Here is an 18,515-nt window from a genome sequence, read left to right on the forward strand (position 1 = left end):
AAATTATAATTTCAAAAGGGTGGGTCAGTCACTACTCCTAAATAAACTAATTATCATTGATTTTTTTATAATAACAATATTTTAATTCAATTAATATATTAATATAATTAATGATAATTATCAAATTATAGTTACATATGTCAATTAAATTAAAAAAATTAATATAAAAATAAAATAAATATTCACACATTTAATAAAATTTGAAATTTATTGGGATCCCCTCTCCCCCCATCAGTGGTGTAATTATTGATTTGTACCTAATCTTGCAACTTTTTGGTTAATTATTTAGGCTCCAACTCTTGCCATCATCACATGTAGGGACCCCTTTGCATGTGGGCCCATCAATCCAAGATGACTTCCATTATTTAACACAATTCAATTCTTTCATCTTCAAATGGAACAAATAAAGAATAAAATATTTTTAAAAAAAAAGGAAACATTTACTCTACAAAGTCAAATTTGCCCTTGTGCAAGCATGTGGTGTGAGTCACATGGAAGATGATCACTATTGTTCATTTCTTTGAAAGAATGGAATAGAAGATTTAACAATGAGTTTTGTTTCTAACCTATACTCTAAAATGGTGTAGATTTTCAAGTTGTGGGATGCCATCTTCCCCATAATATAATATCAATAGAGCAAAAATAAATTAAATTCAATTTTAATTCAAATAAAAAAAATATTTATAGGAATCAAAAACTTTAATTTAAACCCTGTATACTTAATTCAAATAATTGATAAATAATATCATAACAGTCCACAACATCAATTTACCATGATTATTCAAATTTAAAATATTTTGATGTTTTTTTTGGCATATCGTCCTACTTAATATTTATATATTCTTCCATCAAAGTGGAAAATAAGTTGACGACAATCAAAATAATCAATTTATTTCTTTTGTTTTTATAATTATTTTGTAACTAGAAAAGTTAAGTGATATGAATGACTTTAAATAATGATGATGAACAAATTCGAGTAAGATAGCTCCAAGAATTTTGAGATTCCAAAATTATTTCCAAATTGATGTTGGGGTTGGCCATTTGGTAGGGGAGATGGCAATTATGTGAATTAGTGGAAAATAATGGGTCATATGAGTAATTAGGAGAAATTTGAGTCTACCAACTCCTTTCTTTTTTGGGCGGTTGTTGGAGCCGGCCGGCGTAGGCATCATGCTATCTTGTTGCGGCGGTGGGCCCTTCCCATTGTCCACCTCTACCATAATGGGCCCATTTTGATATTGTCCTTTTCTTCTAGAATTATTTGCTTTTTATCATTTTGTATTGTATGTTTTCTTTTTTTAATCAATTTACAAAAATGTAATATATATATATATATAATTAACCTGAACATGAATACCATTCTAGCTTATTCAGAAATAAAAACATTCCAACATGTCGGTTCGTAGTATTTTTTTTTAAATATAAGTACTTAATTTAAATAATTGATATGCTATAACAATTTTTTTTTAAAAATAATATTAATGTCTACAGTAAATATTTCAGTGCGATGATCAATTCCGACCCAGATCCAAGCCAAGGACATAGGTCTCCATCTGCTCAGTTCAATAGACCTAATCCTGCTGAACCAAGCGCAGTTCACAGACCATAAGAGTAACAGGACAATCAACCCAAGCTTGTCCCCTGCTAGCAAGCAGTGCCCAAAAATAGGGTAGCAGCAAGCCCAGTGCCGTTCAACAAGTTCACCAAGTTAGTTGCATTCTACACATTATAGGCCACATCACCTTAACAAGGTGTTAATAGGGACTTCGTTACCAGTTGGATCCGACTGATAGAAGCAACATATTACTAACATTTATATTTCAGTTGACTAGCATGATCCCCTTTTTACTGACATATTTCTTAGAAGATAACTTTAATATCTGGATAAACATTATCCTTATAAAAGAAATATTCTAAAAATTTCGAGAGTATCTCAACCATCTCCTATCCACCCCTAAACCTCTGAAAAAAAATGCTCCTACAAATAAAGATTTAGGTAAATCAATAAGTTAACTAAACCAATTACAATTTTCAAACATCAAAGACTCTTCAATTTCTCCACTATTTTTTTGCTCTCTCTCTCTCTTCTCTTTCTCTTGAGTTCCTTAATTTATTTCATTAAGCATTTTGGTGATTTACGTATTGAAGTGTTAAATCGTATTTTGCAGGTTAGTACTTTGATAATTTTAGAATTTTTCAAAAAAATTTCTTCAGTTCTTGTTGTGGTCTTGGACCCCATGCGCATTACACATACATATATATATATATATATATATATTGATGAAAATCATATTCATTCAATTATCAACTGCCACATATCACTCTTTATCACATTTAAATATTAATGATAAGTGTTCTTGATTTGTCTAAAATGATTTCCAAGTCATTTTCAATTTTTTCTGATTTTGACCAGCCACAAGACTCTTCAAACCAATAACTTCCCCTACTCTTTTCTTCCATGCATGTTCATCATGCTCTTGCTGTCCGATTAATGTATTATTTGAATATAAATAATGTAAATCCAGATAATCATCATAATGTATGAATTACAAGAATTTAACAATTGGAATTTGGGGAAGCAGCAACCTACGACCTTCACTCCTTGGAAATGGATAAAAGGGAGTGGAGGATTTCCATCTCATTATTCAACTGCCCATACTCTGTCCATATATTTTCAGATGTGTTTTGTGCATTAATTGCTGCTACCAACCACTACAACCCCACTTTAAAGAAATTGACTCCCCATAATAAATATGCATTTTTGTGGTGTTATCTTTTTTTTTTTTTTTTTTTTGGGGGGGGGTTTGGGGGGGTGGGGTTGGGGTGTTGAGTGATACAATAATGCAAAATTTGGAGTGCATATGTAAAGAGACTTGAATTGTTCAAAGAAAAATAAATGGTATTGAAATCGTATGTATGTCCACGAGGGGCAATACATTTACCAAGTCAAAAAGATGATAATATTTTTTATTTAGAAACTTCAAGGGTTTGCGGCTTTTTAAGTAAGCCCGACCCATTTGATTCAATGACCTATCTTATCAACGGTTGATTCAAAAATTATTTGGTGGCCACTTTATTAACGGGTTTGATACAATTTATCCTCCTGTGATATTACAAATAAGCAGATTACATCCTTATAAAAAAAATAGCAAGTTATCTCGATCTAAGGGGGCAAATTGCTTGACTTTAATTAACACATAGGCTAAATTACTAATTTTTTTTTATAGGAGGATAATTTGCTTGTTTACAATATCACAATAAATTTGTTTGTATTTTTTTTTTTTATTGACACGTGGTTCGGACGGACTGTGACACATAAGCTTCTACAAATACATGAAGGTGCATTTTACATATATATGTTTATTACTAAGAGATGGTATTTTACGACCACCTTAACCTCAAACTTTAAATTAACTTAAAATTTGTAGGATTTTAATTGAAATCCACGTTAACTAGCTTAAGATTTTGTGTACTAATCAATCTTAGTAATTGTGTAGCAAGTGTGAGATTATGAGGATGTGGTTGAGGAATGGAAATTGGATGAATGTCGAAACAAAGACTCGAGTGTAGAGGAGGTGTAGGGCGAGGGGGAAGATAGGAGAGGGATGGGTGGTGGTGGGAGGAAGTTTGGTGAGATATTGAGGAGAGGTGGGCCCATGAAAGGAGATAAGAATAGGGGAGGCAATAAGGGCCAAAAGCCCATATGAAGACGAAGAATGTGTGGTGGGAAATGCAGCCCACCGCCCCACCGCTCTAAGTCCTTACTCCTTACTACTTGGGCACTTGTCTCCTCATCCCCTCACCAATCCATCATTTCTGTTTCTGTTTCTATTTCTCTCCTTTTTACCTAAATCCTCATCGCCCCCCACATTATTTAGCTTTTTTCCTCATCCACCTCTCTATTTTTATATCCATCACAGTAAATATAATGTTAATTATTTAATCACCAGAAAGCTGATTTAGAGTCCTACATTTGCGTGATTCCCAGATACTCTACAAACTGATTAGATCGAATATTAGGATTTTCGTTTACCTGAAGACTATTGATAAATTAGGTTGTTGATGTGATTGGGCCAAGTTGATATGCCTATAAATACCCATCCCTCCAAATCCTATGTAAATCATTCATATTGCATTTAATGCATTAACTTTATTTTTAAATTTATAATTTGAGTCAAAAGACTTAGAGATATAGCAATTTATAATGGAAAAAATGTAAACAACTCTCTTTTAATATTGTATATGAACAAATTACTTTTTTATTAAAAAAATAGCAATTTATTTTCATAAATTTTTAAAAAGGCGGCAATTAACTTTCTTGTATGTTTTCAAAATAAAACAATTTATCTCCTTCTATAGGAAGATAAATTACTTCATTTTAAAAATTACATTGGAGTAAATTACTATTATTTTTTATAAAAAGATAATTTATTTATTTATAATATGGTAGAAACGTTAATTGCATTAGGCTTAATTAATAATTCAAATAAAATGAGCTGTTGTGATCCAGTTCATGAGGGACGGTTTGAATATGATATTGACTTAGGTATGTCAATTTGAACATGAACATGAACATGAACATGTTGCTCTTTATTTTAGCAAATAATAATATAAGAGTTTCTAGTTAAATCTTAAGGGCCCCACATGTTGAAACTTGCAAGCTTCTGAGTTGGTGAAGACTTGCAACTGTAGCAGACCATCATTTTATTTTGGCTGCGACTGTAGAAAAAGTGGGGAGGTAGATATTTCTGCAACTTGCTACTCTTCTCTTCTATGTGTTAACTACACGTAGTAAATGTTTTTCTTCATCATTCTGCCTACTTATAGAATAGTCAAAGTCATGTATTATTAATTATGAGCCACTTAGTTTTATTGATGATAGAATGGGTCTATTGCCTTTGATCTACAGATGAGAAGACCCTTTGATCACATAAACGGAAAGAATGCTAATCACGTACTTCTCTTGATGAATTCAAGATCTTAAATGTATGGGGTAAGAAACGTCCATTTCTCCAACAAGTGCACGAGACTTGTGAGAGTAGTCATGATATTGAATTAGGGTTGGTGAAAGGATTGATTGGATTGTGACGTGAGGGAACCCATTGTTCATCGATTACATAGTCGGAGTTTCAATGTGACCTGAGAATTGTGTTGATGGTAATTCGTAAGTATCACATCAAGCGACTTGGTCTGTTCCGACTCTTGAATTTGAAATCATCCAAACTTTTTGTAACAAAGAGGAAAGAAGAAGATGGATGTTGGTGAGGAGACCAACTGTTTGAGCAGAAAATTGATCAACTTTGGCGAATGTCCTCTATGAATAACATAAATCTTTGCGGAAACAAGTAGCATCATGATACTGTGCTGATATTACTGCTCATCACGTTTGAACTTCATTTGGGATTGCAAGATCGAGTAATAGCAATTATTGCTGCTACAGTGAAATTGAACTACCTCTTGTCCGGTGGGGTCGAGCATCCCCCACCATTGGTGATTTAATGAATAGAAATTGACACAAATTGACCCCTTAGGAGCGCAAAAGTTACACAAACTTGGTCGCGCTTCACCTTTTGGATGCATGCTGCATTGATTCTTCTTGTTAAACAAGTGTCAATATGGGGGCGGTAGGTCCTTTCGGGTACAGGTGGTTGATATCAGGTATGTGTTTTATGACGTAGCAATAGAATAATTTTTTTTTTGTTACTTCAATAAGATTTGATCGAATCAAATTAATTACAATGCAAATAAAATACATTTTTATAATTAAATTAAACCTGACCAAATTCAATCTGAGTTTAACTTAAATCCAATCAAATTCGAGTTGACCTACAATCATACGCCTAGCCAAGAAATAGCACACGTTTCGGTAGTGCTGGTTTAGCTCCAGGGTTCAACCATAATATCAATCCTTTATGGGCCAATTGTGCGAGACCCATCGATGGACTGACTCCAATCTGAAGATAGCATGTAATTCTGAATACCTGACTCCACGGAGAGGCCCAAGACATGACTTGGTTCATTCAGTGGACCGTCTGATACTTTATCTATAACAAAAATTTTAAAGATGCCAGGTATAGAATCTCTAATATTCAGGTTTTACCAGAGAGGGCGTGAATAGACATTGCAAGATGTTTTCTTAGTCGACAAAAGACATACAATAGAAAACAAGCATATAAAGTACCTCTGAATTTTTGGATCGTATCATGATAAAAATCCTTGAGGGAAATAAATTTGCCATAGGCAACAACAGACCACAATCTGTAATAGAGGTCACAAAAGTAATCACGTAAAAGCATTTAAATACTGCAGCAGACTAAGTTTCCTTTGTTGAAGGGGCCTTCTTGGCAGCCTCTGCAGCAGCTTTCTCTGCTTCTATATCAGCAACAATAGCATCGATTTCAGCTTCTTCAAGCTGCCGCAGCCCGTGCTCTTTAGTCATTACAGCAACTTCAATGTTCTTTCCTCCACTCTCCACAACCTTTAAGTATGGAGCACAGAAATCATTAAGATCAGTAGTGAAAGTATTTCCATGCAAATACTATAGTATATTCTGCCAAAACATCTATGTTTGGAAACCAAGTTCCAGAGAATATGACAAATGTAATAACCAAAGATGGAAAGGAAAGAGGTGCTGTGAAACTCATTCATGTCAAGTGAGAGATGTTTGCCAAAATATATCAATGGCCTAGTTATGCAATTTGTGCCTATTCATCAAGAAGAGCATATCCATGCAATTTGCAACATTTGTATTATTATAAAGATTCTAGTAGAAGTCCTACCATAATCCAACCAGCTCGCCCCATGATTTTTGTCACAGCAACTTTCAAATGAAAAGTTCCACATTAGAAATCCTATTTTCATCCTATCATGACTTGATATGTATTCTCTCTGGGTTCTAATTGAGCACAAACAAGTATTGCCACAAAACGTAATAGTAAAGCCATGGAAATCAACCAGTAAAAAACTCGCTTCATTGTTTTTGGTCCATAACTGAATACTCCACTTTTTCTTGTACAAGTTGATATCACTGTACCTCACTTAGTTGTGGTTCAAGTTTTGACATTTTCTCAACACAATCATAATCCAGGTACTCAATCTGAGACTTGAACAACAGGAATTTCACAATTTAGGGTTGAAGTGCTTGCAACTCAAAAGCCAGAATGGCAAGAGCGTTTAGCACTGTCCTGATGCTTGCAGAAATCTAGACTTTTCCATCAAGGACCAGAATCATTCAACCAGTGCACTTCTGCCATGGTTCCCTCAAAAGCGAATTAGCCCACAGATTACGTCCTTCACAGTTAAGAGAAAATGAGTTGCAACAGTTGGGACTCAATACTAGAAGGGAGCACCAAGTAACCATCAAACTCAATGACTCTCAAGGATGTCCATTTCTCCAAAGGATTTGTGCATAAAAATGTATGTACTTGTATGACACAATTGCAGTGAAGAAATCCAATAGACCTCGAGTTAAAAACCACTTGCAAAGAAGGCAAAACTCATATTTATACAAAAAAAAAAATGCAGTCAGTTATTTATTCTTCGTTTCAGAAAATTAGAAAATGCAATTATGAGAATAAAAGCACTTAGAACAGAAATGTACAATGACAAGAATTGAGTCGCATATACAAAGATATTTACCTCCAGCAAAGCACGTATAGCTAACTTCACAGTTTCTTGGCCAGATGTTTCCTTGTAATTCTTCTCCAGAAACTCACGGATAGAGTTTGAGTTTCTCCCAGTGGCATTGGCTTTCCATGCTGAAAATGTTCCAGATGGATCGGTTTGATACAGGGATGGAGTGCCAGTATGTGGATCGAACCCAATAATCAATGTTGAAAGGCCAAAAGGTCTCACACCACCACTTTGTGTGTACTTCTGCTGAAGACCAGCAATGTAACGAGTTATGTATTCAACAGTTACAGGATCCTCAATTGTAAGCTTATAGCTCTGGCATTCAATGCGTGCCCTATTTATCAACACACGTGCATCTGCCTTCAGCCCAGCACAAGCCAATGCTATGTGATCATCTAAATTGACAATCTTCCTCACTGATCTGAAAGATACAAGTGCAAAATAGATTTTTAAGCAACTGCTGAAACTGCAAGGCCAATTGAAAGTACAGAAATTGAGTTCATAATCAAACATAAGAGATACAATCTAATAAAAGACACATTTCAATAGTTTAACTAATTATATTAGCTTAATAGAAAACAGCTAACTTAGTTTTCTAAAACCTGTGAGAAAAGGTTTTCCCTAGCAATTCTTCCACGGAAATCCAGGAACAAACATTGCACAGCTCCACCATTTTTTACAGATCAATCTCGAGGCAATAAATCAATATTTTAGGTAAAGCCTACTCAGACAGAGAAAGGCACACAGCTGAACAAAGAGCTCGAGCTAGGGTTTAACAGTAATAGAAATACATCACAACTTTCTACAATAACATCTTGACACTAGTACAGAAAATCACTATAAACAAAAACCGGAGCAGACATCTATAAGAAATAACCAAAATCCAATGTTCAACACCAGAAATAACAAAAAGCAAATTTGGCACAGTAGAAAAATCACACCTCAAAATAGCAAAAGCTTAACCCCAAATATAGTCCACTTGTTCATCTAAACGATATAAATCACTAGAAAATGAAAATTTATATCACCGCGATTGGCAATTTCTCGTATGTCCGCGTGAGTTGAGAGAGAGAGAAGAGTAGACCTTGAATCTTGAAGCTTAGGAGTGGACTTTTTCTCGACGGCCAGCACAATGGTGTCAGTCCCGCGAACACCTACGGCGGCGTTTCCTTTACGCACGGCTTCGAGAGCGTACTCCACCTGGAAAAGGTGGCCGTCCGGCGAGAAAACCGTAATTGCTCTGTCGTATCGGGCCATCTCTCACTCTTCTTCGTGTAGTAATAACAGTATGGGTGTATGCGTTGCTTCGATCTGTCTCAGGATTTCCTCCTTCCCTTCTCTTCTCCGAGGCAAGACTGATTCACAAAGGACGGAGGTGAACTGGGGAAGTAGTAAAAGGGAACTGAGCGGAGAGAACTTGGACGACACGACAAGACGCTTCAAACTAACGACGTCCTAAAAGTCGTGTTTCAGGTGGGCAGATTCAAGTTAAGAAGCGCTTTGCTGATAGATCAATGGCCTTTACGACCCGGGCTGTTTCTTATGACTATAACAACGATGGGCCCAAAATTAACTGGGATAAGTTTCAGCCCAGCCCATCTGAATTTGATTAGGACATCAAAATGAATCTTCTATTAATTAATAATATATTTCATATTACATTGTATGTATGTGTATATATAATATATATAAATATCACGACTCACTTATATAAAATATTCATAATTTACTGAACCATATTGATGTATGCGGCCAAGAGCACTTGGCCCAAAAGAAGTTATGAAGCCCAAACTGAGCCTATCAACCTAGAAGGAGAGTTACCCACCAGAAGATCCCCAGATTCAGCCCGAGGGGGACACAGTAAAACACTTTCCAGACCACAGACCCAATCAAAGTAGCCCAGGAGAAGGGAGACGTCCCCAAGATTCAGGATTCCTAAACCTAGAAAGACTCCCCACAGAATAGGAGTCCTCAATCGAAAGGAGCCTTCCCCTAAACAAAGACGTGCTGTTGTGAACTGATAAGCTAAAAGATAAGACAAAATCATATCTTATTCGCATGTAGCTTGCCCCCTTTTCGAGAATATAAGTAGTATGTAGAGTCCTAACGGAGGGGACGCCCCTTCTATATATACAGGTGCAGTCCTCCAATGGTGACACCCTCTAGAATCTGGAAAATTGCTTTCTACTCTTGCTTCAGCTATTCACTTGCATTCTAGCCATAATTCTCTCATGAACTTCTTACTTACATCTCAAATTTCTCATCAAAATTTGTTTTTACGATTATTTACTCTTAAATTAGAGGCTAACTTGGACGTCAGAGTGCCAACATGTTGTTTTGCAGGTTCCATTTTTCAAGATCTTTCGCGTAATCGAACCAAGTCCATCATCAAAATTCAAGCTCGTCGGATCCGTGCTAAAATTGCACTCAAGTGGCACCGTTTGTGGGAACTTTGAGTTAAAGACCTGAGTTACCATGGAAATCCCCATCAATCCTATAAACAAGCAAAAGACCATGGAGACACCTGACAACAATCAGCCTTTGTAGGCCGTTGTAGAAACTTCTTTGACTCCGATTGGTTGAGCATCGCCCCAGCTCTCCTTGCCCTAATGCCACCCCCTAGAGTGATGGACCCTATGGTTGCTCCTCTAAGACAATATACCTCTTTAGACACCACCTTAGGAGGAATTTCTCCAGCTTTGTTAGGTGCAATCCAATAGGTGGTCACCACAGTAATTTGGGAGCAGATGGCAGTGCTTATTCCCACCCACCTAGCTCCTGTAATGGAAACAGACATCACTGAAGAAGGAATGGAAGGAGGCTCATCTGAAGGAGACGCCCCCGTATCAAGAACCCAACTTGAACGTAGCTGGGTAGCGAAAAAACACAAACAATTTGGGGGAGGATGAAAAGGACGACTCATAAAGGAAGGAGTGTACAGGGTAAAGGAAGAAGGAATGTGGAACTATTGGAGTAGCTGATCTATGGAGGAGGTTTTCAGAGTAGAGGACCCCTAGTCTATCGGCGAGAGAGACACTCTCCTCTTCATCTTCATCCTCCTGATGGGATCTTTTCTCCTCCTCCCCAAGAGGAGACCCAGACACCTTCTCCTCCCCAGGAAAAGATCCTTCACCCTCATTTTCCCTCCCTCGTCCTTAGAATCCTCATCTATTAGTTGCGGTGCAATAGCCGTCGCCTGTGGCAGACTCCTCCTCCGGCCACTAGTAAATCGGGAAAGACAGGGCTAGGCCTTGGACGGATCATAGCTCAGGAAGATTTCTTTGAGGAAACGCACAGACTCACTGGAAGAAGACATGGAGAAAGATGAATCTAGGAATAGTAAGAAAGGAAGGCAACACTTACTGGACATGAAAGTGGAATACCCTTTTGCTCCAAGAAAAAAAATTGTGAGCGGAGAAAGTGAAGACAGGTTATACCTAGTCGAGATAATGGACGAGGGGGGTTAAGCCCATGACCCACTTGTAACTGCACGGGAGTGGGTGGTTACCAAGCGCGTGAACGGGTGGTTACCAAGTGCATGGGTGGGCGATTACTAAAACATCACCCTATCACACAACAAATAATTATGGCCATCAAATCAAACTGACAAAAAGTTGGGTATGCTTTCCTGAGTTGCAGAGAACGACATAAATGAACAGGCGACAAAATATTAAAGGGGGACCCCCTTTCTTGCCGTTACAAGGGCTTCTACTTTAAGGAAATAGGGAGCACCCTTCCTCCTTAGAGTTGGGGGGGTGGGGGATTGCATGATGTGTGCGGCCTAAGAGCACTTGGCTCAAAAGAGGTAATGAAGCCTGAGTTGAGCCCATCAGCCTAAAGGGATGGTAGCCTACCAAAAGATCCCCAGATTCAGCCCAAGAGCGGGACCCAGTAAAACACTTTCCAAACGGGAAAAATGCAAACAATCCCCTTGTGATATCACAAATGAGCAAATTATCCCCTTATGAAAAAATAAATAGCGATTTATCCCCCTATATTTTTTAAAATACAACAATTTACCCCCCTATGATTTTTAAAATGAAGCAATTTACCTCCCTGTATAAGGAGGTAAATTGCTTCATTTTAAAAAGTATAAGAGGGCAAATTGCTATATTTTTTTCATTGGGGGGTAATGTGCTCATTTTTAATATCACAGGGGGATAAATTGCTATTCACCCCTTTCCAAACTATAGGCCTACCTTCAAGGCCCAATTATAATAGCCCAGGAGAAAAGAGATGCCCCCAAGACTCATGATTCCAAAAATTAGAAGGACTCCCCCGCAGAATAGAAATCCTCACATGAAAGTAGTCCTCCCCCAAGCAAAGACTTACTATTGTGAATTGATCAGCTAAAGAGAAGACTAAACCATGCCTTATCCACACGTATCTTGCCCTATTTTTGGAGAATACAGGTAGTATGCAGAGTCCTAACGGAGGGGGACACCCCCTCTATATATAAGTGCAGTTCTCCAACGGTGACACCCTCCAAAATCGAAAAAGTTACTTTCTACTCTTGCTTTAGCTATCCACTTGCTTCTAACCATAATTTTCTCATGAATTTCTCACCTACATCTCAAATTTCTCATCACGATTTATTTTTACTATTATTTACTTTTAAATCCGAGACTAACTTGAGCATCAGAGTGCTGACGTATTGGTTTACAGGTTCCAATTTTCAAGATCTTTCGCATAATTCGTTCAAGTCTATTCTCAAAATCCAAACTTATTGAATCCGTGCTAAAATTCGACGCTTCACATATATTTCAAAATGAGGTGATTTGTGTTTAATTAGTAATTACTATAATGGTGGATATGTGAATGGTCGAGCTTTACTATTCAATAGTCACTGGTTTTTGTAATATATATTTTACACTTACCAAAAAACTTTTTGTTAAAGTTCAATTTACGCGAGATATTTAGTTACATTTTTCATCGGGAAAATATAACTAAAATACGGACAGCCAATAAGATAGAAAATTTTCCAACTTTAATTGCACTTACAAAGTTCAATAGTCTAACCTTGTCCTCGAATAGCGCAAGGCATTATTTTCAAATGATTTTAGGAACTAGGGAGTAAGTATGGAATTTTTTTTTGCCAATCAAATTAAATCAATCATAAAAAAAGTATAATTAATTGGTCATTTTATTTGAATTATAAATCTATCACTCAACAAATTGTTGTATTTATTATACAATCATACATAATCAAACAACAAAAAAGAAACGAAAACGATTGGCTAACATTACACATGATCCAACCACACAAAACCAGCACATTTGCTCTAACGAATTTTAATCAGAATTCAACCTTGTAACATCATTATCTTCATCCATATGAAAGATCACGAGGTCATACTCGTAAACGCTACGGAAGTGTGTTTCATCCGTAGAGTAAGTCCTGGTAATAACATATCCACGTGCCATTCTGAAAGCGCCCGTACCTCCAACGATCGGCACTTCCCTTATCTCATCGTACAAGTTATTCCTCCCCAGAATGCTGAGCGTGCTCCCCTTATACTCCCCTTCCGTGAAAACGATGTTGAGGAGCATAGCCAGGGCCATCTCGTGTAAATCCGCAAGCCCAATAAGCCCCTGCATTCGACCCACTTCTTGGGAGTCGATTTCAGGACCAGTTGTTACCAAGTTGTCCAGCACGGACACAGTCCCAAATTCTGAGGGCAAAACGTCAGTGAGATTGCATTGGGCCACTCGCCAAACAGTTTTGTTTTCACCACCCACCAGGTCTTGGAGATAGAAACGAAGCCTGGTTAGCCTTTCCTTTCCCAGGCAGGAATTGAGCCGTTGCCGTTGAACTTCTGCGTTTGACCCAAGCACCAGCATGTTCATCAGCGCCGCTGCCAATGCCCCCAACATTAACGCTATGGTAAGCTTTCCCATTGGCAGTTCAGACAGTAGCGGGAGCAAGACCAGCAACTAGGGTTGATCACAGAGCAGCCGTCTTTCCCTCTCAAGCGGTCTGTATTGGAGAAAATAGCATTTGTGCGGAAGCTAATGCAACGGCTCACATATAGGTAAGCTTTCCCATCTGTGTGTGCTGTATTGGAGAAAATAGCATATGTGCAGAAGCTAATGCAGCGGCCCACATATATAGTGTAGAAAGAAGCAGTGATGGATGGACCACCCTAAGCCTGGATGGACGGACGAGAACCACAGAATCATCGATTTGGGACGTGAGAATTGGATAAACACTGAAGAGCTCTTACAAAACTTGCTTCACGTTTAAAGTTAGGGTTGAAATTCTATTGTAACTTTATGTCAACTTTATTTTGTATCTCATATTATATTTAAGGGATAATTAAGCCAGGTTACATGAAAGTTTTTTGTAATTTGAAAAATAATCAAACACTCATCAAGTTTGCTTTTGTCTAACAAATAAGTTTTCCGTTTGGTTAAAATTCATTGAATTTATTGATATTAACAAAAAAATTGAATAGAAATTGTTATTTACTCTCAATTGACTAATTATTGATTTATTATAGGTCAAACAATTTTTTCAAACTAAACTACCCTTATAACGGTGAAGATATATTTTCTCACATGAATTAATGTGTGAGATATATGAGGATAATTTGGTTATAAAAAAATTTATTTGACAATCTGGGTTAATTACAATTTATTTCCATATTTTTTGTTAATATCAACATATTCAATGAATTTTGACTAGTGAATGAATTTACTTGTTAGACGGAGGCAGACCTCAAGAGTGTTAAGATTTTAAAGATTTCACCATTACTCAAGATTTTATTTGACTAGATGCAGATTAAACTATGATATTTTAAAGATATTAAAACTGATCACTTCTCTGTTCGGAATAAGTTGAAGAAGGTGAAATGTTTAAAAATAAATAAAAAATGCCACTAATAAATGTGATTTTTTAGAGCGATAGTGATGAATCATACATTAGTGTAAGTGACAGTAACGTTCAGAGTTTGGACCTTTTCGGGGGTCCTTGACACTGACGGATACCAAATTGTTATTACTGTCAAACAGAGCTCCAACGATTAGTCATAATTAATGCATGCATATCATCAAATCAAGATTTTAATTTAAATTGAATTTCATCGAATTTAAATTGATTATATAATAAATATAATATATTTATTATTTAATTAATATAAAATTAAAAAAATAAGTTAATTATAAAATAAATATAATTATCAATAATTAATTAATACAGCAATTGGATCCATACCTAATGGAGCCATGCATGTGGACGAGCAAGAACCCCAAAACCAAATTGCCAAGTGATCAGAATTGAAGTACCCAACAATTCTTAAAATAAATGTATAATATTCTAGAATTAAATATACTTTGCACCCTGAATTATATATAAAGTACATTTTATACTCCTAAATTATAAAAGGTAATAAAATGACCCCTCACGATATATACTATTTTTTTATAAGAAAAATGCCCTTATTATGCACTCCTAAAATATTTTTATTACAATCATTCTCCTAAATATAATTTGAATTGTTACAACTTTTTTTTATTTAAAATAAATTCTAACCAAAATTTATAATTTTTATACTGAGTATAAAAATCTGTATAAACTCCATAAATTTATGATTCTTATATTTTTTACACAACTAGTAAATAATTTACATTATTTTTGCCTATGTTGTTATATATGTTGAATTTTTTAAAAAATAAATTATCAATACAAATTTAAAATATTACATCGAACACATATGTACTGTAAAATATAAATCTATGATATAATTTGATGTGCATAAAAATAAATTGGTCCAGAAAGGCCAAAATAATCCAAAAAAAGAAAGAAATGAGAGGCCCGTGACATCCTAGGAGGCCCAAATCATGAGAGATCCTAAAAACATTCGATAAATCAGCCTTGGCAAACGCCCCCTAGAAAGTAGACAAGCGCCTTTAGCAGGTGCCCCGTAGAAAATAGACAAGCGGGTAGCCTTGATAGGTGCCCCAGAGACTAAATAGGCGGGCGACCTTGGTAGGTGCCCCCTAGAAACTAGATAGGCTCGCCACCTTGGCATGTGCCGCTAAAAAAACAAATTGGCAAAAGGAAGGAGGCATGTTTCCTCAAGATCAGCCTAAGAGGGAGGCTCGTGGGCTCGACCTAAGGAAGAGCCCCCCACCTCAAAATCTATTCAAGGATGAAACCTACAAGCTTGGCCCAAGAATGAGGCATAGTACAAAGGCCTATTGCATCTTTTCAAGACCAGCCCAAAGGGAAGAAGATGCCCTCAAGGGGTTGAACTCTTCAGTCTAAGAGGACTCCCCACCAAGTAGGAGTCTGTACGAAGAAGAAGTCCCCCTTCATCAAAAGACTTGCTGCTTAATAAACGGATAAGGTGCAACAATATCCCTCCTGAATCCCGCCTTCCTCACTGGGCATGCGCATCCCCTCACCAAAACTTCTGTTACAGAGGGACTCCTCCTCCATAGATATGGGGGGTACCCCTCAACAGACAGTCCCTTCCACACTCGAGAACTCCTCTTGTTGCTACTCTATTTGTGCTCTTACATATGAATTATCACTTTTATCATAATTTCTGATTATAATTTATTTACATTCATCTATTCTTAAAGCCGGAACTAACTTAAGCATCGGAGTGCTAACGTTTTGTTTTGCAGGTTCTCTTTGTCAAGAGCTTTTACTCAATTAACCCAAATCCAATATCAAAATTCAAGAACTTTACATCCGTGCTAAAATCGTACACATTAATATATAATATTCTATATTTTTTAAGTAATATGATATATTTTTATTATGTGAACATGCAACTAAATAAAAATTTATAAGTTATATAACTTTGGGTATGAAAAGTGAAACTAACCCACATAATTTATTTATTTTGTAAAATATATTTACATATATTCAGCTTATAATACTTTTTGTGTTTCATAATTTATAAAAAAAATATAATTATAAATATCACTTTAAAATAAAATATTAGTAAAACTTTAAATCATTAAAAATAATTTGGTGAGATATTTTAATAAAACATATTTTAGGAAGTAGAATAAAAAAGTACAGGGATAAGTAAAAAGGGCAATGCCCAAGTTATTTTATCAGGAGTGTTTATGTTACTTTTCATGCTTCAAAGATTTAAATGAGACAAAATGCATAATTTAAGGGTGCAAAATATATTTAACCCTAATATTCTATTAGAAAATTTATATTACATCTTTATGGTATGTGTAAAAATATATAAACATAAGTGTTTAAAATTTTCGTCATATGTAAATTTAAAAAATAATATATGTAACGCATAAATGTTAAATGTAAATGCAATATAAATTTCAATTTAATTTTTATATATATCACCTTAGAGTATGTCTGATTGTGACGAAAAATAAATATATTAGAGAAAAAAAAATAGAATAATATAAAAAAATGGGTTTAGTTCAGAAGGATTAAGATGTATTCCAAACTCGTTCGATATTCAATTTTGTTTCATTTTGAAATTAAGTAGAAAAGTGGGAGTATAAAGATGAAAAAACTATTTACAGGCTCTCTTGTTTTGAGCTCCCTTTGACACAGGGTAAGCCCTTAAAAAAAAAAAAAAACAAATCTCTTTTTTATTTGGAATTTAAATGATAGATTTTCTTAAATATTTTTTAGGGCTTTTCATAACCTTATATATGTAAGTAATTTAGTCATTTTCTCACTTATAAATGTTGGTACATGACACCACAATACTAATTATTTTGTTATATTGATAATATTTTTAAATTAATTTTTTTATCTTTTTAAATATCATATATATATAGTTATTTATACTATATTTAACATATAAAATATAATTTATTATATATAGATATTATTACTATTATATAATATATTATCATTATTATTATTGTTATTGTTTTTTTTACTTTTAAAAAAAAATCATTACATCCTACTTAATTTCTTGCCCTCAAATGTTATAATGAGCTCCTGTTTACTCCAACCCAAGCCTTAATATATTCTAATTTCTATCTATAGTTTATTTTAAATATCTTAATAATTATCAATAATTAGTATCTTAATTATGTACAAAATTCGATGGACGTTACAACTATAGACGATTGGAAACTATCTTTGCTAGACGAATCTCTTGAGGACAATAGTTTAATTTCCTTAGAAAATTTAGTTTTATTAGAAATTTATCTTTTCTAGTTTTAATAGAATTAGGTAATTAGTAGTATATAAATATGGATGTAGTTCATCATACGGACATCTTCGAATTTTGGATCCTGGCATCTTTCATTATGTACATTTTTTATAGAATTCTCTCTTCTCTTTTATGTGTTCTCTCATTAGCATGTTAGACTAGCTTTTTTAATTTCAGTTAAAGATTCGGTAATGTTAATTCCAATGAGTTGTGAGATTTCACTTATACATTATACTTTCATTCATACTGATATTTGTGTTATTCTCTATGCTTTTATTACTGATTTATGAATAATAGGGCTTTTATTGTTCAATTTCTGCAATTTCTGCAATTGTTGTTCTTGTGTAATTGTTGTTCTTTTGCTCAATATGTAAATGCCTGCATGTCTCTTATACTTTGCAAGTAATTATTTTATAAATATGAAAGGCTACAGAGTTTTGTGGAAATATAAAATAGATGTAGATATGCACATGTGGGATTTGCACATTAGACCATTGGAGCAATCTGTCAATTATATAAAGCATCACAGTTGAGTATCTGTTCACACTTCACAACTTTACTGCAGAGAACAACATTATGTTCTCTTGATATACTTGAAAATACAACCTAGTTTCTTGAAATGACTGCCATTCTGCATTTTAAGAAACTAGAAGCAAGTAGTAGCCTATATTTCATTTGATCACCAAACCACAGAATTTGTTGGCATGTAAACGGGATTACTGCACAATG

The 18,515-nt window shown here is 35.1% G+C and overlaps 2 protein-coding genes across 2 annotated transcripts; both read right to left on the reverse strand.

Moving 5' to 3' along the window:
* Positions 1-6,115: 6,115 nt before the first annotated feature.
* LOC105173042 (proteasome subunit alpha type-7) lies at positions 6,116-9,112 on the reverse strand. Its single transcript, XM_011094687.3, has 3 exons — positions 8,717-9,112; positions 7,639-8,053; positions 6,116-6,478 (listed from the first exon to the last, which is right to left on the reverse strand). The coding sequence occupies exons 1-3, from the start codon at positions 8,887-8,889 to the stop codon at positions 6,314-6,316; spliced, it is 753 nt and encodes a 250-aa protein (XP_011092989.1). The 5' UTR covers positions 8,890-9,112; the 3' UTR covers positions 6,116-6,313.
* A 3,647-nt stretch (positions 9,113-12,759) lies between these two features.
* LOC105173051 (dirigent protein 1) lies at positions 12,760-13,817 on the reverse strand. The gene has a single exon (XM_011094697.3). The coding sequence runs from the start codon at positions 13,528-13,530 to the stop codon at positions 12,925-12,927; it is 606 nt and encodes a 201-aa protein (XP_011092999.1). The 5' UTR covers positions 13,531-13,817; the 3' UTR covers positions 12,760-12,924.
* Positions 13,818-18,515: the final 4,698 nt, after the last annotated feature.

The sequence above is a fragment of the Sesamum indicum genome, linkage group LG10 (assembly GCF_026168435.1).
Source record: "Sesamum indicum cultivar Baizhima isolate 11 linkage group LG10, ASM2616843v1, whole genome shotgun sequence".
Classification (NCBI taxonomy): domain Eukaryota; kingdom Viridiplantae; phylum Streptophyta; class Magnoliopsida; order Lamiales; family Pedaliaceae; genus Sesamum; species Sesamum indicum.

Coding starts and splice junctions, on each gene's coding strand:
- LOC105173051 (XM_011094697.3), bottom strand. CDS start 13,530: ATGGGAAAGCTTACCATAGCGTTAATGTTGGGGGCATTGGCAGCGGCG.
- LOC105173042 (XM_011094687.3), bottom strand. CDS start 8,889: ATGGCCCGATACGACAGAGCAATTACGGTTTTCTCGCCGGACGGCCAC. Junction 8,054..8,716: donor CCTAAGCTTCAAGATTCAAG/GTCTACTCTTCT, acceptor TGTATCTTTCAG/ATCAGTGAGGAAGATTGTCA. Junction 6,479..7,638: donor CTATACGTGCTTTGCTGGAG/GTAAATATCTTT, acceptor CCATACTTAAAG/GTTGTGGAGAGTGGAGGAAA.